The 25,885-nt window shown below is 42.9% G+C and overlaps 1 protein-coding gene across 3 annotated transcripts in view; it reads right to left on the bottom strand.

Annotated features, from left to right (window-relative positions):
• The window catches only part of GIT1 (GIT ArfGAP 1), a 155,161-nt gene that overhangs the window by 7,881 nt on the left and 121,395 nt on the right, over positions 1-25,885 (bottom strand). For 2 of the 3 annotated variants that reach the window (XM_056559014.1, XM_056559015.1), the window contains 8 exons: positions 18,737-18,834; positions 18,543-18,654; positions 16,886-17,013; positions 14,532-14,684; positions 13,081-13,296; positions 10,057-10,146; positions 7,270-7,346; positions 5,539-5,721 (listed from right to left, as the gene is read on the bottom strand). In XM_056559014.1, the coding sequence (XP_056414989.1) occupies positions 5,539-5,721; positions 7,270-7,346; positions 10,057-10,146; positions 13,081-13,296; positions 14,532-14,684; positions 16,886-17,013; positions 18,543-18,654; positions 18,737-18,834 (1,057 nt within the window). The remainder of the gene's footprint in view (positions 1-5,538; positions 5,722-7,269; positions 7,347-10,056; positions 10,147-13,080; positions 13,297-14,531; positions 14,685-16,885; positions 17,014-18,542; positions 18,655-18,736; positions 18,835-25,885) is intronic. The other variant, XM_056559016.1, reaches the window with a different exon arrangement.

The raw sequence follows: 25,885 nt of genomic DNA, 5'->3' as shown, positions 1-25,885 counted from the left end.
GCTTTATCCAGCGCTGGCATGCGCTTGCGATGACAGGCCCGGTTGCCGCAGGCCAAGGAGAAGTCACCGATCGCGGAGTGGCTCCGGAGATGTAGATATACTCGGAGATATATGGATCTTGCTCCGGAAACAGGGAAAGGAAAGCCTCGTGGAAGATCTCTCGGCGTCTGGTGGAATGGCGAATGAATTACAGCCAGGTGTACAATCAGCAGGTGATGGAGTTGTATCGGAGATAGATGATGGCGGTTTGTAGATTGCGGTAGTCATGCAATAGATATTTCTTTCTCTAGACGCGTTTCAGGGTACTTTATATATGACCCTTTCCTCAGTAGAGATATCTTTAACAGTGAAGCTCAAAGTCCTTTTATACATGTTACCTGTCTAATTGTTACAGGTGTGTTTCTGTTTAAATCTTCCGCAAATAGCGGAGTGGAGTGGGAAAACATGGAGTTGTTTCATCTTAATAAAGCAGTGTTCACATTTAGAATCAGTATATATGCGTTCTTATTTAAATATAGTGTCATATATATTGTAAACATTGGAATGATACATATAACATGCAGTAAAGTATACAGATAAAGTGTATAGTACTGAGATAGAAAACAAAAAGATAATAAAATAAAAGTAAATAAAAACGAAAATAAAAATAAAAATAAAAATAAAAATAAAACTAAAATAAAAATAAGAATAAATAAAAATAAAAAATGAATAAAAAGTAATTATTAAATAAATAAAGAAGGATGAAAAATGAATGAAAATAAAAATAAGAAAAATAAGAAAAAATGGAAATAAAAAGATATAAAATAAATATAAAATAGGTGTATAAATAAAATAAAATGCTATAGATTTACATGGAAATAATTAGTGTACAGGAAGGTTGAAGGATGGCCAGACACGCAGAGCAAAAATAGAGTGGGTCCGACCCCTCCATGGGGGTCCCCTAGTTTGGAAAAGGGGGGGCCTCCATGGGGAGAGCGGGACACACTCTACAGAAATCCAAAAAGTTCAAAATTCGAGTTCAGGCCATTCGGCTCTAGGGAATTAAATTCATAAATCTTCTGACTTTCAGCCTTAGACATTTTAACGATGAAGCTACCTCCTCTCCAATCTTTCTTAATAATTTGTAAGCCTGTATAGAAAAAAGTGGTAATTTCTTTATTATGAAATTTTGCAAAATGGGCTGATAAAGGGTGTTTTAGGTTTCCATTTTTTATATTTGTTAGATGTTCAGCAATTCTAGTTTTTAATGGTCTTTTAGTTCTCCCAATGTATTGTTTCATACATCCACACTGTATCAAATATAGTACTCCACTTGTGTGGCACGAGATGTGTTCTTTAATGATCCATTTAAAGTCAGTAGTACATGATGAAATTTCTGTGGTTTTTTTAGGGCCCTTCACTTTCATACAGTTGGGGCATATTCCACATCTAAAAAAGCCTTTTGTGTTTAGCCACGTCTCAGACATATTATGAATTTTTATGGGTGGTTTTACACTTGGTGCAATCGTTATCCCCAAATTGGGGGCCTTTTTATATACAATAGGGGCTCGGTCTGGCAGCAATCCTCCTATATCTTTATCTTGTTTAACCATATGCCAGTGCTTATTGATTATCAATAAGCACTGGCATATGGTTAAACAAGATAAAGATATAGGAGGATTGCTGCCAGACCGAGCCCCTATTGTATATAAAAAGGCCCCCAATTTGGGGATAACGATTGCACCAAGTGTAAAACCACCCATAAAAATTCATAATATGTCTGAGACGTGGCTAAACACAAAAGGCTTTTTTAGATGTGGAATATGCCCCAACTGTATGAAAGTGAAGGGCCCTAAAAAAACCACAGAAATTTCATCATGTACTACTGACTTTAAATGGATCATTAAAGAACACATCTCGTGCCACACAAGTGGAGTACTATATTTGATACAGTGTGGATGTATGAAACAATACATTGGGAGAACTAAAAGACCATTAAAAACTAGAATTGCTGAACATCTAACAAATATAAAAAATGGAAACCTAAAACACCCTTTATCAGCCCATTTTGCAAAATTTCATAATAAAGAAATTACCACTTTTTTCTATACAGGCTTACAAATTATTAAGAAAGATTGGAGAGGAGGTAGCTTCATCGTTAAAATGTCTAAGGCTGAAAGTCAGAAGATTTATGAATTTAATTCCCTAGAGCCGAATGGCCTGAACTCGAATTTTGAACTTTTTGGATTTCTGTAGAGTGTGTCCCGCTCTCCCCATGGAGGCCCCCCCTTTTCCAAACTAGGGGACCCCCATGGAGGGGTCGGACCCACTCTATTTTTGCTCTGCGTGTCTGGCCATCCTTCAACCTTCCTGTACACTAATTATTTCCATGTAAATCTATAGCATTTTATTTTATTTATACACCTATTTTATATTTATTTTATATCTTTTTATTTCCATTTTTTCTTATTTTTCTTATTTTTATTTTCATTCATTTTTCATCCTTCTTTATTTATTTAATAATTACTTTTTATTCATTTTTTATTTTTATTTATTCTTATTTTTATTTTAGTTTTATTTTTATTTTTATTTTTATTTTTATTTTCGTTTTTATTTACTTTTATTTTATTATCTTTTTGTTTTCTATCTCAGTACTATACACTTTATCTGTATACTTTACTGCATGTTATATGTATCATTCCAATGTTTACAATATATATGACACTATATTTAAATAAGAACGCATATATACTGATTCTAAATGTGAACACTGCTTTATTAAGATGAAACAACTCCATGTTTTCCCACTCCACTCCGCTATTTGCGGAAGATTTAAACAGAAACACACCTGTAACAATTAGACAGGTAACATGTATAAAAGGACTTTGAGCTTCACTGTTAAAGATATCTCTACTGAGGAAAGGGTCATATATAAAGTACCCTGAAACGCGTCTAGAGAAAGAAATATCTATTGCATGACTACCGCAATCTACAAACCGCCATCATCTATCTCCGATACAACTCCATCACCTGCTGATTGTACACCTGGCTGTAATTCATTCGCCATTCCACCAGACGCCGAGAGATCTTCCACGAGGCTTTCCTTTCCCTGTTTCCGGAGCAAGATCCATATATCTCCGAGTATATCTACATCTCCGGAGCCACTCCGCGATCGGTGACTTCTCCTTGGCCTGCGGCAACCGGGCCTGTCATCGCAAGCGCATGCCAGCGCTGGATAAAGCCTCCATTGCATCTGCCATCGAGCCTGCCATTATTCCGTGACCGGTGACCTTTTTTGGCCTGTGGCATCCGGGCCCGTCACCGTAAGCGCACGCAAGCGCTGAATACAGTCCTCATATATTTATCTCTCGGACGTCCAGCCAAAACCACCTTGAGGAGTTGGTAACTATATCACTTTGTGAACTGTTCTAAATCACATTGGAACGGAGTATACCGCACAAAAGTATACTATGTCGGTTTACAATATATTGAGATAGCGGTAGAACGTAATTCACATGCTATAATTTTTACTAAAATATTTTTAATATATGTTTTGTATTTAATTATCTCACCTCCCCACAAGGGCCCTGTGGTAGGAGGCATTTTTGTATTAGATTTGTATTATTTATTTTATTTGCAATTTTTTATATTAAATTTGTACATCATTTAAAGTGAAGCACAGTCCTATTTATTATTTTTTCTGTAATTTCATCATCATGTACCATTTTATGGTATTAGTCTAGAGGCATTTGGTACCCCCCCTTTTTTTCCTTATATATTATTTTGTACTAGTATTTTTTGGTGTAAATACTTTCCATTTAGCCTCGATTAATTTATATTGTGAGCTGCACATACCCCATTTTTTTCGATTTAATTTACAAATCTGTTTAACTTTCTGGCACCAGTTGATTTAAAGAAAAAAAAAAAGTTTTTCACTGGAGTACCCATTTAACCCCTTAAGGACTCAGCCCATTTTGGCCTTAAGGACTCAGACAATTTAATTTTTAAGTTTTCGTTTTTTCCTCCTCGCCTTCTAAAAATCATAACTCTTTTATATTTTCATCCACAGACTAGTATGAGGGCTTGTTTTTTGCGCGACCAGTTGTCCTTTGTAATGACATAACTCATTATATCATAAAATGTATGGCGCAACCAAAAAACACTTTTTGTGGGGAAATTAAAAAGAAAAACGCAATTTTGCTAATTTTGGAAGGTTTCGTTTTCACGCCGTACAATTTATGGTAAAAATTACGTGTGTTCTTTATTCTGAGGGTCAATACTATTAAAATGATACCCATTATTACATACTTTTATATTATTGTTGTGCTTAAAAAAAAAATCACAACATTTTTTACCAAATTAGTACGTTTATAATCCCTTTATTTTGATGACCTAAAACTTTTTCATTTTTCCGTATAAGCGGCGGTATGAGGGCTCATTTTTTGCACCATGATCTGTACTGTTTTTTGATACCACATTTGCATATAAAAAACTTTTAATACATTTTTTATAATTTTTTTTAAATAAAATGTATTAAAAAAGTAGCAATTTTTTTTTTTTTTTACATTCACGCCGTTCACCGTACGGGAGCATTAACATTTTATTTTAATAGTTCGGACATTTACGCACGTGGTGATACCAAATATGTCTATTAAATTTATTTATTTTTTACGCTTTTTGGGGGTAAAATAGGAAAAAACTGACGATTTACTTTTTTTATTGGGGGAGGGGATTTTTCACTTTTTTTTAACTTTTAATTTTAATTTTTTTTTTTCCACTTGAATAGTCCCCATAGGGGACTATTCATAGCAATACCATGATTGCTAATACTGATCTGTTCTATGTATAGGACATAGAACAGATCAGTGTTATCGGTCATCTTCTGCTCTGGTCTGCTCGATCACAGACCAGAGCAGAAGACGCCGGGAGCCGGAAGGAGAAAGGTGAGGGGACCTCCGTGCGGCATTCTGAATGATCGGATCCCCGCAGCAGCGCTGCGGGCGATCAGATCATTCATTGAAATCGCGTACTGCCGCAGATGCCGGGATCTGTATTGATCCCGGCATCTGAGGGGTTAATGGCGGATGCCCGTGAGATCGCGGGCGTCGGCCATTGCCCACGGGTCCCTGGCTATGATCAGCAGCCGGGATCAGCCGCGCATGACACGGGCATCGCTCCGATGCCCGCGGTTATGTACAGGACGTAAATGTACGTCCTGGTGCGTTAAGTACCACCTCACCAGGACATACATTTACGCCCTGCGTCCTTAAGGGGTTAACACCACTCTATGATTTCTCTCACAGCCACTCTACTCTAGAGCAGTGTTTCCCAACCAGGATGCCTCCAGCTGTTGCAAAATTACAACTCCCAGCATGCCTGGACAGCCAACCAGGGTGGTTGGGAAACAATGCTCTAGAGATTGGTAGTGGCGAACATAAGCTCCATCTATGTGATCCTTTCAGCCTTATTTATGACACATAAGATGATACATCTTACTGTGATTCTCATTTAAACATATTTTCGGTGTTTTCTATCAAAGATGTACAGATAATCCCCCACCTGTCATGCTTGAATTCTTGTGCAGCTCTCAGTAGTTCCTGAATGTTCTTGGTCACTTGTTCCGTCCTGAGGATCACATCTTCTGTGCTGGGTAAGGTCGAATCCAACTCCACCTCTACATCCTCTGCGTCAGCATGGAAATCTTCATCCCGGGATAATTCTAGGTACCTTCGCCCTTCCATTCTAAATAAGAAAAACATCCAACACCTCAACCAAAGGCCAGACAAAAAACACTGGAAAATGTCATTTTCCTATGGGCATTGCTGAACAGTTGCTATTTGTTCTTATATGTATGAACATATACATCGCAGTTTTTATAGGTGGAAACATATGACAATTAAATTAAATGTATCATGCAAACAGTAATTATATATATATATATATATATATATATATATATATATATATATATATATATATATACACACACACACACACACACACACAGAGTAACCCCCCGACCTACGATGGCCCCGAAATTCGATAATTTCAACATGCGATGGCCTTTCTGAGGCTATCGCATGTTAAGGGAACATCAACATACAATGCTTTTGTATGTCAGGGCCATCGCATAAACGGCTATCCGGCAGCACTGACTGCTTCAGCTGCCGCCGGATAGCCGTTTACGGTGCCCCGGTGATGTCTCTTACCTGTCCTCGGGGCTCCGGTGAGTCATCTTCGGGATCCCCTGCATCGTCGGCGCTCTCCATCGTCGTCATCACGTCGCTGCGCACGCCGACCCGTCATCCAATAGGAGCAGCGAGCGTAGTGACGTGATGGCGGCGAGGGAGAGCGAGGATGCCGGGGAAGCAGAGGCCTTGCTGGAGCATTGGGGACACCTTGGGGACGCGGCGACAGCGATGGAAGGAGACATCCAGGGCAGCGGTGACGGTCCGGAGCAGCGGGGACAGGCGAGTACAACTTCCTATACCAGTGGTCTTCAACCTGCGGACCTCCAGATGTTGCAAAACTACAACACCCAGCATGCTGGGTGTTGTAGTTTTGCAACATCTGTAGGTCCACAGGTTGTAGACCACTGTCCTATACTTTACATTGCACGGATCCCTCAACATGCGATGGTTTCAACAAACGATGGTCCGTTTGGAACGGATTACCATCATATGTTGAGGGACCACTGTATATGACCCCCAAATGGGAAGCAAAGTGGCTCATGGCTTAGAAATCTGCTGGGTTTGAATCACACAAAGGAAAGTAAGAGTCTGGAAGTCCCATGTTGTTATATTATTTGTATATATGTTATTATGTGTTTATATGTTATATTATGTATATATTTCCTCCAGGTATTCTGGATTTTACCCACACTCCAAAAACATACTGATAGATCGTGTATATTTCAGACAAGGAAAATAGATTGTGAGCCCCACTGGCAACAGGGACTGATATGAGAGATCTCTTGTACAGCGCAAGATGAAAGTCAATTTACTTTCTAATAATCCATCAATTAAAAGTATGCTCATATAGGGGGAGATTTATCAAAACCTGTGCAAAGGAAAAGTTGCCCATAGCAACCAATCAGATCGCTTCTTTCATTTTGCAGAGGCCTTGTTAAAAATGAAAGAAGCGATCTGATTGGTTGCTATGGGCAACTGGGCAACTTTTCATAAATCTCCCCCTATATAGTGTGCTGGCAATGGCGGATATTGGCAGACACTCTTTGCCTTGGACAGGTCTTCTATATTTGCAGCACATAAAGTGTTACTCTGAACTTACCCAGTGCTTGTGTCTGTACTCTGCGTATTGTCATAGTCGCTGTCTGCCCCGCTGCCATGTCGGTCTGCCTTCACAGACTGGAGACAAAAAAAGAACATTTAGTCTCTCTACCATTTAACCTGCATATCATGTAAACCTGCACTGTGCATCTATGTATATATTCTCACTATTGCTATGAGACAAAACTAATAATTACTTTGCTCTTTGACTATTGTATTTTTGGTAAATTGTTTTTGTACTAGGGATCGACCGATATTGATTTTTTTTTTAGAGCCAATACCGATAAGCTGTGAACTTTCAGGCCGATAGACAATAACTTATACCGATATTCCGTGCATTTTAATTCCCCCCCCCCCCCTCCCCCGGGTGCTTTAAATCAATGAACTGCAGAGGCTTTTGCGGGGCCAGAGACCACCGCCGCCACCCGCTTCTCTCCCCCTGCCTGTCCTGGGGTCCTGAGTCCAACCGCGCCACTTTGCACAATGGAGATGGAGAAGCTGCTGAGTGAGTTCAACCCCTTCGCAGCCCTGCCCCGGCCCTGCTGCCTTGCGGCCGGAGCATGCTGTACCCAGACAACGGAGGAGTGCTGTCCCCGGTCACCAGCCAGGCCTTTACCATGAACAGACTCACCAGCCTGGGGATATAATTATAATTACCTGTTCCCGGGGTCCGCGCTACTTCTGGCTCCTGCTGCATCTTGCACTGTTGCTGTGAACTGCGCAATGACGAATGACGTCCTCAACGCGACGTCACCCTCAGTGGCCCGGCGCACAGTGACCGCTTAGGACGCCGCCAGAGCCAGAAGTAGCGCGGACCCCGGGAACAGGTAATTATAAAACCGGGGATGGGGGGAGGCAATGGGGCAGTGGCGGCGGTCTCTGGCCAGAGGGGAGGCAATCAGGCAGCGGCGGTGGTGGGATTCAGGACAGGCAGGGGGAGAGAAGCGGGCGGCGGTCTCTGGCCCCACAAAAGCCACTGCAGTTTATTGATTTAAAGCACCCGCATTATCGGCAAGGTAATTGCCGATACCAATAACTTAGAAAATCGTGACTATTGGCCGATCATATCGGCCAAACCGATAATCGGTCGATCCCTATTTTGTACAGTTTAAAGCTTTCCATTTCTTGGATTACAGCCGGCCATAAAAAAAGCTGAATGCAAATTTTGCCAATACACCTGCATGCTCAGATAGTCTGTGCGTGCATACTTATTTTTATTTAGGAGAGAGGAATAAGTCACCCAGGGGAACAAAGTTGTGGGCATGTCTAAATTCAACATACAGATTCCATATCCCCCAGATAACAGTCAGGCTGCCATCACATGTATTAGATATTTGGCTGATATCTCAGAAGTTTGCTGGAACAAATTTTTACAATACATAAGATACAACCAGTATAAACTTAAAGAGGTACTCCACTGGCCAGCCCCTCAATGCAAGTCTATGGGAGGGGGCGTGACGGTTGTCACGCCCCCTCCCATAGACTTGCATTGAGGGGGCGTGGCTGTGACATGCCGACACCTGTAGCGCGAAAACAGCGTTCGGAACATTTAGCTTCGAATACTGGCCAGTGGAGTACCCCTTTAATATTCAGTTTACAATTTTGTTAATCTGATCTGAGAAAATGAGATCAGAGATCTATGAAAGGGTATTCCATTACATAATAATTGGCGAGGTCAGACCTCTAGAATACTCGATTAAAATAATAAAAAGGTATTGAGCTTCATCCTCTTCACCATCTTTCCTCTTTAAAGCAGTGCCTGAAGCTGCAGTGAGGACCCCACGTGACCCTTCAGAACAGGGCCCGTCCCTTACCTAGGCGCGCTCTGGCCCCCACAAACTGATCTCAGCAGTGGTAGCCCACCTTGTCAATCACTAACTGAGGTGGGACATTGCTGTGGATAGGAGATGAGCTTTACATAACTGGAGTACCCCTTTAAATAAACCACAGTGATCAAGACCTCACAGTTAGGCTGGGTTCACCACGGTTTTAGGTCCGGTGGGAAAACTGCATACGGGGCAAAAATGAGCCGACCGGTGTCAGCGCTTCACTCCGGTCGGCTCATTGAAATTAATTAGATACGGGCGGCATACGGCAGGGATACGGGAGCACAAGGTTTTAGCTCCCCCGATCCCGTATAACTGAAAACTTAATGTGAACCCAGCATTATACAGTGATGTGTTCACCGTTGTAAATTATTTAAAAACAGGATTTAAAAATTCTTCTCCTTATATAGGGGTACTCCGCATATGCCATGCTGGCGTCTGTGTGGCACTTTTCCCTATTCACTTTCAGCACACCAAATCCATCAATTGTGGGGGCACCAACAAAAGGTGAGTACAGCAGCTGGATGTTATACTGGTTAATATAATGGACAAAATAACAACACGAGGATTCACACCAAGATCAATAAGGCAATGTACAGACAACTATTACATAGCAGACTAAGGACAGGACACATTCTGGGTAAGGAGTCAGCTTTTTGCATACCACCGGTTATTACAGATCAATATTAAAGAGGTCGTCCCATCAAAGTGATGGCATATTGCTCTGATATGTCATCATTTACTGATAGTGGGGGTCCAACTGCGGGACCCTCACAATACCTGCATATCGACACTGCAGGTCAGTAGTAGGAGGAAAGGCCAAAATGCCATAATATTCAGGGATGGAAATACTCCTTTAATATATAGTGAGGAGGTATTACTGAGACCTTTTATTAACATGTATCAAGGATATTCACAAAATAAGTAATTAAATATCAATACATAGAAGGGGGGTACATCACCATGTTCCGAGTATTGTCCGGGGGTCCAGGGAACAGAGGGAAGGACAGAGGGGGGAAGGGCACAGAAGAGGCAGAGATGCCTTTCCGGATCTAGAACAGGAAGGGTAACGTCAGGCAGCATGCACACACACCAGAAAAAGAGCACTATATATAACTACATGCCACAAGAACATCTGATCCTAGTGCACTAACATGGAACATAAACACCACCACCGATATACAGGAGACGACTATATACACAGGACAAACATAGGGTGGATGTAGGAAACAAACCCATGCTCCTGAATTACAGGGACTCTTCTACTTCTATTACTTTATAGTCCACATGAGAAGGAATATTACAACTTAGGCTTGGTTCACGGCACAATTTGTGCCGCCAAGGCATGAGTAAGTCAGGAAACTATGAAAATGACATGATGATGTATCTGTGCTTAAAGGGGTACTCCGCCCCCTAGACATCCGGCGTTCGTTTAGAGCGCTGAAGGCTCGTGAAGTCACAGCCGCGCATCCTCAATTCAAGTCTATGGAAGGGGGCATGGCCATGACTTCACAAGCGGGGCGCGACCGTGACGTCACGAGCCTCCGCCCCGCATTGCCAGTCATTCAGCACGGAGCAAAGTTCACTCCATGCACCGGATGTCTGGGGTGCCGCAGCCGCGATCAGACATCTTATCCCCTATTCTTTGGATAGGGGATAAGATGTCTAGGAGCGGAGTACCCCTTTAAACAAAGATGGACCCCATTGATATGAATGTAGCCAGCTAGTGACTATGTTTAGGTCATTTTGTGTGCATATACAAGTTTTGGCAAATGGAAAAGGACGCGAGTGAAGTCACTAGCTGACTAGACTCAGGCCAGTGAAATTAATGTGGCTGCGTCTGTCCGAGCACAAATACATCACCAAGCATATCCGTGCCTCAGAGGTGCAAATCGTGATGTGAACCTAGCCTTACTGAAGGTTATTGTACATGGGTAGAAGAATATTCAAGATTTTCCATTCTGATACAGAAACTACTGTATGGTGCCATGACCCGCATAGGTTTTGGTCTCTATGAAGTGTATATTATAGTTATGTACATAGACTTTAAAGGGGTACTCCGGTGGAAAACTTTTTCTTTTTAAATCAACTAGTGCCAGAAAGTTAAACAGATTTGTAAATTACTTCTATTGAAAAATCTTAATCCTTCCAGTACTTATTAGCTGCTGAATACTACAGAGGAAATTCTTTTCTTTTTGGAATACAGTGCTCTCTGCTGACATCTCTGTCCATAGCAGCATATGTTTGCTATGGGGATTTTCTCCTAAAATGGACAGAGATGTCAGCAGAGAGCTCTTTATTCCAAAAAGAAAAAAATTTCCTCTGTAGTATTTAGCAGCTAATAAGTACTGGAAGGAAGAAAAAAAGAGGTTTTCCACTGGAGTACCCCTTTAATACAAAAGGGGGGGGGGGGGGGGGGGGCAAACATACATTACTTTAAGAATAGCAGCCAGTTAGAACACACCAGGAGCGGACTGGGCTTATGTTGTAATGGTCCAGCAATGAAAACTTTAATAGATATCAATAGGAGGAAACAAAGTCAGGCGGTCCTAAGAGTTGTCAGGAGGGATGTGCAACACTTCTATGCATACATATTGTGTATTATAGTTTTTCTGTGGTTGTTATATACATGAACATTGGTTTATTAAATCTTTATGAGACATCATTTTAAGAACCACTTATACTAAAGTCACCCCAGTTCGAGGGAACCAGTCATCAGATTTTACCCTATATAATGCTTGTCAAAGAGTTATATAAGGTAAAATCTTTATCCTCACCATCCCGGGGGACGCTCCTGCCTGCGGGGATGGTGAGGATATGAACTTATAAACTAGTACTCGCGGTGCCCGTAAGTAGTCCCCTGGACGGGGAGCTCCTCTCACCTAGTCCCGTTCTTCCCACGAAAGCAACGCCCCCTCTGCTTGATTGACGGGCCGCGTCATCGCTCTGCTCCGTCTGTTTTGAGAGCAGAGCAATGACGAATCAAGCAGAGGGGGCGTCGCTGCTGGCCAAAGAACGGGAGTAGGTGAGAGGAGCTCCCCGCCCAGGGTAAAAAAATTACTATTGCACAAAAAGAGAAATTTCAATACACCTAATATAAAAACTTAAAGGGGTATTTCAGGGAGTACATTTATGGAGTAAAATTACTATACTTATCCTCCTTGCTCCCCTATCTCAGGAGCTACTGTGATCCCGCTGTGCAGCATCTCCAGAATCAGGGTTGGCACATGGAAATACCGGCTCAGCCAGACAGTGGCCACAGCACTTTACCGCCCAGCTACTGATTGGCTGAGCGAGCAATTCCTCAGACCCTAACCAGAGAAAGGCTGTTGTATCAGTGAACTCCCCTGCACTCCCTATCTTGATCCCATGTCTGCTGTCCGTGTATGTTTTAAAGATGTATGAAGTTGCCGAATAAAGAAAAGTCTATCAGGAGGTGAGTTGCGACTTGTGTGTTTCTACTTCTTTGCTCAGATTTATGCATTTACCCTTCGGAACTGTGTACACACGTCTGCACCACCCTTTAAGCACTGGACTGGTTTAGTGCGGCTCATTAAAGAAGCGCTACACCTGCTGTGCCTAGGTCTTAGCTTTGTATGTCTTGGATTGCACGATAATTCTCCATAGAAGTTACTCCCCAGAATGCCCCTTTATATTCTTTATTGTTAACACATACTTCATATAAAGGATAAGGGTGCATTTGCACATTGCACAGTGTAAAGCATGTAAGTTTGGTTTTTTATCTGGGATGTGCTATCCCAGTTAATAGCACTTGTGCACTATACTCGCTGGGCGGTGTATGGCGTGCAGGTGCATCTCTCTACTCCCAATGTCTGGAGAGTCACAACATCCAATATGACACTTCAATGGTGGGATTTAATCACACATTTATTTATACAGTCTCACATTGGAGACAGGTATTCTTGGGTAATATATTTAGCTTTTAGTTAAATCACCATATATTATGGGATGTTGCAAATACTTACACCGGGGTGGAATGGCTGCAGTCGACTACTAAGGTCATCTGTGGACTGTGTAAATGGTTTAAGGGCCGATCCTGGTTCATACATAGAAAATGCTTGCCGGTCTCGTCTGTGGGCTGAGGGTAACTGGTGTTCAGTCCTCTCGGGATTTGCTGGTGGAGGTGGTGAAGGGCCAGTCTGGTGACGGATTTGTGAGTTCTCAGACTGTAATTTATGAATCTACAAGAAATTGGATCATCGAGATGGGTATAAAACAGACATATGGAAAATGGATATTCACAGATGTGTGAGCTAAAATATGTGGTTTCTACTGCATTAACGGGGCTGTTAACTATGGACCATCCCTTCCAAATTCTATATGCTTGAAATATTGTTGCTTTGGATTTCAGCCAGAAACCATGCATCGCATAGATGTCCATTGATTTCAATGGCCCCCATGTTACACTTTCAGTTCAGTTCCAGGAGAGATAAATATAGATTCTCAGCATTGAAGTCATCGGGGAACCCAGCTAACAGAGTGAAGACAGGTTTCTAATTCATTTCACGTGCTGTGCCTACTATTGCAGCTCAGTCAAATTTACTTTAAGCCTATGACAAGAGTGGTAGAATGTGGCTGGTACTCATACAAATGCAATAGTTGTCACCCAAACAAGAACTCGCTCTCCTGATCCCTCCACACACATGAACATGGTTGACTGTCCTGAATGTAGAGAGCAGGGATAAGTCTCCCTCAGAACAAAAGGATCGGGCCATTGAAATTCAGCATGTCCAATCACCCCCCCAATATCATCATCTGCCAGGGGAGAGTTGGAAATCTACCATACTAGAGAGTCAACTGGTCCTGCCAAAATCTGCAAGTTTGGCCACCTATTTTTTCTGTGTATAAGGGCCTTAAAAGGGGTTCTTCGCCCCTAGACATCTTATTCCCTATCCAAAGAATGGGGGATAAGATGTCTGATCGCAGGGGTCCCGCCACTGGGAACACCCGCAATCTCTGCTTCAGCACCAGTCATCCGGTGCACGGAGCGAACTTCGCTCCGTGCCTGATGACTAGCAATGCGGCGCCGATTTCACGAACACGCCCCCTTGTGGCGTCACAACTATGCCCCCTCAATGCAAGTCTACTGGCAGCCGCCATGACCACTCCCATAGACTTGCATTGAGGGGGCGTGGTCGTGACATCACAGGCCTCCGATGCAGCAGCTAACGTTCTAAACGAACGCAAGGTGCTACAGGGAGATCGCAGGGGTTGGGGTGTCCCAGCAGATGTCCCCCACGAGCAGACATCTTATCCACTATCCTATTGATAGGGTATAAGATGTCTGGGGGCAGAGTATGACTTTAAGAACCATAGGTGACCTCAGCATGTATGATAGTAACATTGTGACTACTGCTGCTTGCAGTCTTTATAGTCACACACAGGCAGTTCAGTCATAGCATAGCCATGTACTCACCTCTCTCTGAAGTCGCCGTAACTCCTCGCTTAGGTTGTTATTTACTTTCATCAATTGTTGAACTTTGGCATCTGATGTTGCAAGAGCTTTTTTCACTTCCAGATACTCCTGCAAAGTTATGGGACCATCTGACAGATCAGAGGAGTCCATGCTCTACAGAAAAATGTGGTACACAACAATTACTCATGATCTAAGATACTTTATATTCCACACATGCATCAGTACTGTACCAACAGCGTGCAAAATCTAATGTGTCAATCTAATGTTCTGCCCCTCCCCGTCTTCAAATCAGACAAAGCACGCTGAGCAGTATAGTCATGAACATGCTGAGGGGTACCAGTTGCCACAGTAAGTGTACTGTTCCCATTAATTTGAATAAGATCCATGCACTAAATTCACTGGGCATCGTACGGGTTTCTTGCATCATGCCCAGCATGCAGTTGTGTCAGGTGTGTGGCAGCCAAAATGCTGCAATAGTGAAAAAGAACTACTGGGTAAGATTAAAACTTTGTGCTACGATATTTTGCCAAAACAATGGTACATTTGCAATGTGGTAAATGTGTCATGTGCTTATAAATCTACAAAACGGCATCACTAATAGCATAAACGGCATTCTGAGCACCAGTATGGTATTGGACATGCACCAATCTCCAACCACTTAGTGTCCTTGTCATTAGAGAAAAACTTCTGAATTGTTACAGAGACAAAAGTGTTGATAGGTCAGGGTCTGAGTGTTCATCCCCCAAACATTTGCTATAGCGAACCAGGAGAAGCGGACGGTTCAATGCAATCTCCATCTCACTGCACAAGATCAGCTCCATTTAAGTCAATAAAACTTGCCTCATGCAGCAACATGGGGAGTGAATTGCTTAAAGTGTAACTGTCGTCAAACAAAAACTTTTGATATAATGTAGATAATACCATTATATGTATATTTGTAATATTGTAATAATGTAGTAAAAAAAAAATGCTGTCCCTGCAGCTATTGCCTGTGAGGGGTCCAAATACAGGAAGTGAGGGCAGGAGAAGCAGGGCTTTGTGGAGGCTCCTGGATTGTCAATCATCCTGATGTGTGAGCCAGGGGCGTGTCATAGAGCCTTGTGTACAGGGCCCTGCTTGTCCTCAGTGCACTGCTTGTCCTCAGTATGCAGAGCCCCACTTGTCCTCAGTGCGCAGAGCCCCGCTTGTCCTCAGTGCGCAGAGCCCCGCTTGTCCTCAGTGCGCAGAGCCCCGCTTGTCCTCAGTGCGCAGAGCCCCGCTTGTCCTCAGTGCGCAGAGCCCCGCTTGTCCTCAGTGCGCAGAGCCCCGCTTGTCCTCAGTGCGCAGAGCCCCGCTTGTCCTCAGTGCGCAGAGCCCCGCTTGTCCTCAGTGCACAGAGCCCCGCTTGTCCTCAGTGCACAGAGCCCCGCTTGTCCTCAGTGCAGAGCCCCGCTTGTCCTCAGTGCACAGAGCCCCGCTTGTCCTCAGTGCACAGAGCCCCGCTTGTCCTCAGTGCACAGAGCCCCGCTTGTCCTCAGTGCACAGAGCCCCGCTTGTCCTCAGTGCACAGAGCCCCGCTTGTCCTCAGTGCACAGAGCCCCGCTTGTCCTCAGTGCACAGAGCCCCGCTTGTCCTCAGTGCACAGAGCCCCGCTTGTCCTCAGTGCACAGAGCCCCGCTTGTCCTCCGTGCACAGAGCCCCGCTTGTCCTCAGTGCACAGAGCTCCGCTTGTCCTCAGTGCACAGAGCCCTGCTTGTTCACCCACACTTCCTGTATTTGGACTCCTCATAGAGACACACGAACAATAGCTGTAGGGACATAAATATACACATTTGTAACCAATGTATATTACAAATGTACATATAATGGTATTATCTACATTATATAAAATTTTTTTGTTGATGACAGGTACACTTTAACCACTTGCTTCTCCCGAATCGTTTGAATTATGGGGGGGGGGGCTAAACACTAAACACCTAAAATAAAATATTAAAAAGGTGTCTTTTTTTGTTTTTTTCTAAATGACATGGACACTAAGAATAGATTCAGGATACTGTTCATTTGATCAATGATTTCGGATACGGTTCATTTGATCAAGCCTTCTTGAAGTGGCTGGGGTGTAGACCAAAAATTCTCTAATGGAGTTTGAGCCCTTCCCACATGTCTGGATAGCTGATAAAATGCGCCTGTATTGCTGGTACCATTCCAGAAAGGATATATGACTCAGACAAGCTAACAAGAAAGACAAAACATTGTATCCCAGAACACAATGCACATGTCTGGGATACACAGAAGCTCATGTAGTGTATCCCACCACAGATGTATAGGTGTCTAAAAATGAACTGCCATTTGCGATGTCTCCTGTTCCTTCTCACCCTGGCTCGATTGTTCCTGGAATTTCTGAGCAGCTCTTGGTCTGTGTCTTCATCAGAAGCTACACTGTCATAGTCGTGCTGATCATCACAGTCATTGTCATTATTCCTCAGTGTGTAGTCAAAGTTGTCTGTAAGATAAAAAGAAACAAAAATTAAAATAAACTGGAAAATAAGTGTTCCTCATATTTGAGTGCACAGAATAAATAAAACTATTGTAGTAATATACACATAAATCCCCAGCACAAGGCAGTTTAGTATGAAGTTATGATACCTGTAGAAACATTCAAAAATCTGGGAGCTTCTTGACCATATGGTCTAGCAGATTTTCCAGAGTTAAAAGGCAAAATCCACTGCCCCAGCCTCTGGAAGATTTAGTTCCAAACACTGGGTGCGGGCGGCGGGGGTCGTGACGTTATGGTCATGTCACGCCCCCCTCCCATAGACTTGCATTGAGGGGGCATGGCTGTGACTTCTGGGGCTGTGGAGTACCCCTCTAAGGAATAACTAGAGTCCAAGGTCTGAGGATTAATGTAAGAAAACACAATTGTAGGTGACTGCTTATTTAGTGACAGTCATGTGGCTGAGGCTTTTATAAAGTGCAAGTTAAATTGCTCCATAGATACATTTTGCCAAAAGTAAACATAGACCTCTGGAACATCTTACGGTCCTCTGATATCTCCAGGCCACATGAATATTAGAAGAGCATAAGTAAAGCTTTAATTTGGTATTCTTTAGATCAATTGTTATGTTCTTTCTTATAGTTTTAAGGCTGGTGAAAACTGTCAGTCATATAGCCATTATAATGCAACAACGCCACTGAGAACATTGGTACACAAAAGTATCTGTAGCTGCAAATAGTCCTGAATTTTTAATATAATATTATATAATTTAATATAATTCATTTAAAGAAGTACTCTGGGATTTTTTTTGCGCATATAATGCAACATAGGCCATAATTCAACAATAATGTAGGATAATAGTTATGCCTTGCGTGTACAGATTTTAGCTGATGTGCCATTTATGGGTTGTTTGCCATCTAGAGTCCTTAGTTTTCTTTACCATCTAATAAGCCTCTCTTAATGCAGCCTACGTGACTTTCGAGGGGCAGAGTATCTCCAGTACACTTGCTCTGAGCAGCAAGAAACAGATCAGTGATCTATATCTTCTGTCCCCTTAGGGAAACAGGGACAAGGAGGGCACAGCTATTTGGGTAGGGGAAAGGTCCGAGAGCTGCTGGAAGGAATCTGATAGGCGATTATCTAATCATATAGTTCACAGGCGGTCAGCCACACAGGAGAGACATCCTGTCTGCACACATGTACTGGACTGGTGGTCAACATGCAGATCATAGGACCAAGCTGTGGCAATGAAATACGTACGGATGCAACTGAGCTGGGATGAAAAAAATTACAATGCAGGAATATTGCTGGTAAGTTAGCATTATATAGCCAAAAAAACACATTCTGAAATTCTTCTTTACAGTGCAAGCACAGTGTTGCTCCAGCAGCAGGATATGTGTTTAAATTATTGCCTCACCTTCTGGGCCTGAGACTTGCACAAGACTAGGGCGTTCAAGATACTGATTTGGCAGAAGTCCCATTCAAGTCAAATCTGTATCTTGAACACCACATTCTCTTTCTTTCATGGCAGTGGTTACCTGTTAGAATTATAGAGGTTTTGCCTTGTTGCCTCCTCTTGGCTTCACTCAGAATATCAATGATCAAAGTGGCAAATTCACGGGCATTGAAACGTGCCAGTTTCTGGCGACCCTAAAGAGAGAATGATCATTTTACAGTTGAGTTATATTATAGACGATCTGAAGACCTTAAGGAGATTAACACGGAGATGTACCTGATTCCTTGTAGCAGAATATTCAGGGTTAACCGGCAGGAATGGGACAGCGCTGCGCTCCGTGACCAACGTGCTGTGATTCTGAGTGGTCAGCCAGACTGTTGGATAGAAGCACAGGGATAGGGAACGATGAGAGAGTGAGACACAGATTTTCTCACAAGCTGATATATATATATTACAAAAAATGTTGTCCACAGCACCAAAATTCATGACACCTTTTATGGAATAAACACCTATTTTTTTTCATTAATTTTGGTGCTGTGGACAAGATTTTTTGTACTGTTTGAAAGATGATCCCCTAACCAAGGATCCAGGAGTTGCGTGCACCTCCCTACAAAATTTTCCTCTTATTGGCTGTGCGGTTCTTTTTCTACTACTACTATATATATATATATATTGAGATTGAAATTATGCTGAGAAGCAATTGGATCATTGTGCAAGATGTCCGTTTTCTACTTGAGTACATATATATATGTGTGTGTGTGTGTGTGTGTGTGTGTGTGTGCGTGCAAAGGGAGCAGCGTCCTACACCCTACTGGAAGACAAGACTTTATGGCATATAATTTGCATTCCTTTTCAACTGTGTAAAATTTTACCAAATCCAGAATGTTACGGGATTTTGGTCTTAAAGTTATAAGGAATACAAATTAAACTAGATGCTTACTTGCTAAAGTGTAAATACAGAGAATGATGCTCAGTCCACTTCAAGGTCTTAAAATGAATGGGGTCAACTCACAGAAGAGTGGGCACGCTTGGAGAGTCACTAACAAAGAGGCTAACAAACAGAGGCTCTCACTCTCGTAGGCCCAGTTCATCAATGTATTACATGGTCATCTGTTCATTTGAATGGCTGTTTTGTAAAACAGATTTAGTATGGGAGACTCAGCATGGCCCGGTACCCCAAGTGAATTAACTACAGGAGTAATCTCCAAACTGTAAGACAAGAAAGAAAAAAAACAAAAACGGCACCTAGCGTGATACCCTTTAGATATGAGGAAATTAATAATGTGGGGGACACCCACAGGTCATATAGGTGGGTGCTCACCAGATAGTATTAAAATAAAAAGAAGGTATCCAAATGCAGAGAAAAAGACCTTTGAAATCCAGGTGCTGCTCGTGTGGTCATCAGAAGCGGGGAAAGAAGGCTAGTAGTAAACCTTTGATCAATATAAAACTTTATTTCTTCAAAATAAAAATAATAAAGGTGTGGATGACGCGTTTCGAGGGGGGCTCCCCTCTTCCTCACGTCATCCACACCTTTATTATTTTTATTTTGAAGAAATAAAGTTTTATATTGATCAAAGGTTTACTACTAGCTTTCTTTCCCCGCTTCTGATGACCACACGAGCAGCGCCTGGATTTCAAAGGTCATTTTCTCTGCATTTGGAAATCTCCAAACTGAGGACCTCCAGCTGTTGCAAAACTACAACTCCCAGAAGCCCGGACAGCCAACGACTGTCCGGGTATTCTGGTAGTTGTAGTTTTGCAACAGCTGGAGGTCCACAGTTTGGAGACTTATAGGCTATTTAAAGCAATGTATGTATTGTTCATGTGTTCAGTCTTCCTATATTGCAGCGTGATGTGTTGTCTACGGAAGCACCCCGGCACAATGTGTTGTAATGCAGCTCAGTGATTCGCTGATCAGCAGTATGACACATTGGGCTTGGGTCCTTCCGTATAAGACAGTCACGCTGCAGTATAGGAAGGCGATCGTTTCGGGGGATCAGAGGCACCGGGGTAGTGCTGGGGGTAAGTAGATGTGGCCATAGTTAGGACAACCCCCTCCCCTCCAGAGTTCTCCTTTAATTAAATAACAGAGCATTCTAATTGTGGGTTTTATTTTTTTTGCTCACATACTGTAGGTGCAAGAGGGATACTGGGAGTATACAAGCTTGCACATTTTTTCCATACTAGGCTCAGTACAAGTCTGGATTGCCCTCCTAGGGCCTAAACTTGTCAAAAATTGGCAGAAATCATAAGCCCTCCTAGGTAATTTCCATATTAACATACATGAGAGAGGTTCTCTAAAGTAATCCCCTTCACACATATAAAGGACAGAAAATAACATTTTCACCGCCTGTACTCATAAGTAAAATATCAGGATTTCCCATCATAACTGCACTGGGAAAACCTCTACAAAGTATATAGGAAAATAAGTGAGAAAACAAAGGTTAGGTCATGTAGACGGTTCTAACATGACAACATGTTCTTATAAACCTTTCTGTAAATAGTTATTTTCTCCCAATGCACTAAAAAGTAACATTGCGCCACTGTGTTACAATACTGAAAACTTTTGTTCACCAGAGCAGCAGACACCTGCCAACAGTGCCTGAAGAGAGGTTAAAAGCACTCACGAAACCTGCTACAGCAAATCGGGTAGATTCACACTGCGGAATTCAGCAAAGAAAATTTATTTGTGGAAATCCTCTTTTCTGCTTCATGGTAAAATAGAGCAGAAATAGCTGGTGATTATTTTTCCTGAAATTTAGCACAGAAATTTGAAGTCCTATTGATTTAATGGGGTTTTACTTGCAAATTCCACCAAAAGAAGGGACATGTTAAATTCTTCTGCTGGAATCTGCATCCACGTCAGAAGCTTCTGCACAGAAAGTCCGCTGTATGCACAGAAAAGCAGAAAACTAACTGAAGTCAATGGGAGTCTGAGTTAAGGCGGAATCTGCGTGGAATTGAACACAGACATTTTGCATGGATTCTGCCCTTATTTTCAGTAGTGTGAACCCATCCACTCTTCAGACCTGTCTTGTCAAATATAAATCTGCATTCTCTGAAAACAAAGATTTCCTACAGCAACCAATATAAAAGCTGAGCAGTGATTGGTCCTTATGGGAAAACTAAATAGTTTCCGCCCTTTTCATTTGTGCTGCTCCACTGTTATTTGCCTGAAAATTTATGCTTTAATTGACAACTGGGTGTTACCATTCCCCTTACCATTTGGGCGTGTCTCTGCAGTACTGTTTTCCAACCAGGATGCCTCCAGCTGTTGCAAGACTACAACTTCGAGCATGCCTGGCACGTTAGGAGTTGTAGTTTTTCAACAGCTGGAGGCACCCTGGTTGTGAAACACTAATCTACAGTCCAAAACTGTCCAATCAATGCTTACATTAAGATTCTGTACAGTGCTTAGTACTCCAAATTAGGAAATTATTGTTAAAAAGGGAATTTGTATAAAGTGGTCATTCAGGAAACTGAACTTAAAGGGGTATTCCAGGAAAAAACTGGCTCCAGAAAGTTAAACAGATTTGTAAATTACTTCTATTAAAAAATCTTAATCCTTTCAGTACTTATGAGCTTCTCTAGTTAAGATTGTTCTTTTCTGTCTAAATCCTCTCTGATGACACGTGTCTCGGGAAACGCCCAGTTTAGAAGCAAATCCCCATAGCAAACCTCTTCTAAACTGGGACGTTTCCCGAGACAGGTGTCATCAGAGAGGATTTAGACAGAAAAGAACAACCTTAACTTCAGAAGCTCATAAGTACTGAAAGGATTAATATTTTTTAATAGAAGTAATTTACAAATCTGTTTAACTTTCTGGAGCCAGTTGATCTATATAAAAAAGTTTTTTCCTGGAATACCCCTTTAAAAGACACTTATTCCCTATCCAGAGGAGAGGGTATACGTGTCTGATCACAGAGTCCGACCCCTGTACGGGGCCCCTATCTACTTCCCCGCCCTAGCCGCGCTTTGGACAGACCTTCATGGATGACTACTAGTGATAACCATGACTTGCATTCATACAGAAAGGTAGGGACCCGAGCACACCAAGGATGGCTAAGTAGACAGGGCCTTGTAAAGGAGATCACAGGGGGTGTCAGCCCTGAAATCAGACACTTATCCTTTTTCTGTGGAGAGGGAACAAGTGTCTGATAAGGTCAGTTCCCTGAACTACCCCTTTAAAGGGGTACTCCCCCCCCCCCCCCCCCGACATCTTATACCCTATCCAAAGGATAGGGCATAAGATGTCTGATCGCAGGGATCCCGCCGCTGGGGACCCCTACGATCTCCATGCTGCAATCAGCATTTGCTTAGAGCGCTGGGTTCCGTGCCGGAGGCCCCTCACACCCCCTCCCATAGACTTGCATTGAGGGGGCATTGCCCTGACATCACGAGCCTCTGCCCAGCCAGTCATCCGTCATGGAGCGAAGTTCCCTCCGTGCACCGGAGGTCTGGGGTGCCGCAGCCGAGATCGGACAAGATAAGATAGCACAGCCTCCCCCTTCCTGTGGAACGGCTTCTCCAAACGTCACAGAGCACACCCAGTAACCTTTCCCACTCATGTCAATGGGACAGTTCCTGTCTATTGTCCACTATAGTCCATGAGGCTTGCTGTAAAGCATCTCTCTAAATACTGTGAAAATAGCTCAGGCCAGATGGCAGCCACATAACAATGTACACAAAAAATGAACTGAATCAGAAAATAGAAACAGATTGAAACTTTTTTTTTTTTTTTCTAATCTGTTTCTTACAATTTTTAAACACATTCTCTTAATGTGGAACACAAGTATTCAGTAAACCAGACGTGACGGAAGAGCAGTTTTCTTTAACAGGGATAGCTATCGTGTAAAACTTTCCTGTACATCAACCTGCGATCTATGCATATCTGGTGTATGGGATATGTACAGTCATCTCATGTGTTTAAAAAAACTAAAATAAAATAAAAATACTTCACACATGAATCCTTTTATGCTGATGCCTCAAGTGGTTGAATAACCAGATTTACATTTCATTTTAGAGCAAAGAATTTAGCACAATAAAGTTTATAATGGCAGAACCATAGTCGGGCTGCGTGTTCAATACATTATTAAAGGCTGGCATAAGGACGACGCTCTAGGTGGGCGGTAGAGCGAGCGAAGACTCCTGAAACTTGTCCAAAAGCAACAAATGGGTCTAATATGAAAATTAAATCGTAAGCACCTGAGCGTGCAGCAGCCGGGTTCTGCGGAGTCAGCACTGGGCACCCGCTCTGTAATTACATAGCTCCCATTAACCTCACTTTTGTTTTCCCAGCTGTGTTGGAAGGAGAGAAAACAAAAGCATATTCATGTATTCTACTCACTCCGCTATGCCCTGCCATCCCAGGAAACCTAATTCTCTAACACCATGTAGGCCAGAAAGGATTAATGGGGGGGGGGGGGGGGGGTGCGCACATGCTGCGGCTTGTAGAAGAGCTCCCCCATGGTCGGTGCATGTAGACTGCTGTCATCCCTATAAAAGAAGCACTGACAGACCCATCACAAACACATTGGATGTCGCACAGGCTTATTTGCTTTTGCCTTTGTATGGGAATACTGAGAAAGTGAGAGCTCTGAGGGGAGATGGGGACATGGATGGAGAACAAACTATGGGGGAGATTTATCAAAACCTGTACAGAGGAAAAGTTGCCCAGTTGCCCATAGCAACCAATCAGATCGCTTCTTTCATTTTGCAGAGGCCTTGTTAAAAATGAAAGAAGCGAGCTGACTGGTTGCTATGGGCAACTGGGCAACTTTTCCTCTTGACAGGTTTTTAGAAATCTCCCCTTATGGGTACAAATACAGACGCATTTGGTTGCTTGTAACATCATACATCTGACTGTTCTACTACTCCAAACTGTGGCCCTCCAGCTGTTGCAAAACTACAACTCTCAGCATGTGTAACAGGAGAAAAAGTCACATTTTAGGCAACCAGTAAACTATAAAAAATGTTGTACTGCAGTGGAAAGTCAGGAAATGTGTAGCTGCGCAAAATTTATTAAATGCCTTGAGACCACTTAATAAATTTGGCGCACGTACACGATAGCACCACACAAAATAAAGGTGGACGAAATCGTTCACCTACACCAACAATGATAAATTCCCTCCTATAGATCCCAGTATATAAAATCTTACACAACAACTATTGCAAAACTACAACTCCCAGCATGCCCGGACAGCCTTCGGCTGTCCGGGCATGCTGGGAATTGTAGTTTTGCAACAGCTGAAGGCACACTGTTTGGAAAACACTGCTCTAGAATCTGGCACCTCGATATTAGCAGCACATGCTTTAAAACTTGTAAGTGAGGCTGGGTTGTTAGGGTATAAAGTTTGGGCATGGCGATATACATACCTCTCAATAGTTAATTGACTCCTCCAGTGCCGAAATATCAGTTTAAAAAGATATGCAAATTAGGCTTTGGAGCCCACTGGGCGTTTCCATCGGCCGCCAGAGTCCAGCACAGTTTGGCCCATTCACCAGTTAGTCCCTCCCCTCTGAGCTGGTCCCATCCTCTACCCCCTCATTGACATCCACTAGGCTGTACAGTAATCTCCTCCTCTCCTCTGTAATCTAGTAGCCAAGGGGAAACCCCCAGTGAGCTCCAAAGCCTAATTTGCATATATTGTAAACTCTACTATCTCAGTGTTGGAGGGTTCAATATAGTAACGAGAGGTAGGTACAGATTGAGGCTCAGAAGCCCTCTCCAGGCATGCCATTATTTTATACCCTAAAAACCTCCTGAAAGGTCCACTTTAAGGTGCACCCGTCAAAGTAACGTCCACATGAATGTCAGCTCCCAAGGTCTCCCAACAGGACACTGCTGACATGTTGCTGGTCCATCTGCTTGCTTTCTTTTCTTATGTCTAGGTTCACTAGGATGGCCAGGTTGCGGTTGCCCTTCTGGGTGTCCCTCCTGGTGGTCTAGGGGAGGTGTGTGTGGCCTTCTGGTTCCTCACTTCCCTGCAGCCCCCGGGTATCTCAGCTTCGGCTATATCAGTATACGGCTCCTAGGCTGACTCATTGTTTAACGCCTAGGTTGATGCCAGGAGCACTTGGGATCCCTTAGTAGCTTCGGGAAGAAGAGACATCGAACCCGGACCCTTGCAGGTGCCTTCTGGCCTTGAGGGAAAGGGTAAGTTTGTTGAGGGGCCTCTCTGCTTTCAGAAAAGGTCTTGCGATGGACCACATCCTCGTGCACCTTTTTTAGCGCAACACGTTTGCATTTTTTTTTTGCACTTGGGTGATCGAGAGCACATACTGTACCTCGGATCTGAAACAAAAATCAGCTTGCTTTCTTTCCATAGTGCCTACTATTTTTAACTGTAGCACCCAGCTGTTCACATGATGTAAAAGAATGAATGATTTTAGACCAGACCGTCTTCTTCCATGGCTCTATGG

The sequence above is a fragment of the Hyla sarda genome, chromosome 2 (genome assembly GCF_029499605.1).
Source record: "Hyla sarda isolate aHylSar1 chromosome 2, aHylSar1.hap1, whole genome shotgun sequence".
NCBI lineage: Eukaryota > Metazoa > Chordata > Amphibia > Anura > Hylidae > Hyla > Hyla sarda.
This window is presented reverse-complemented; position numbering and strand designations above follow the sequence as displayed.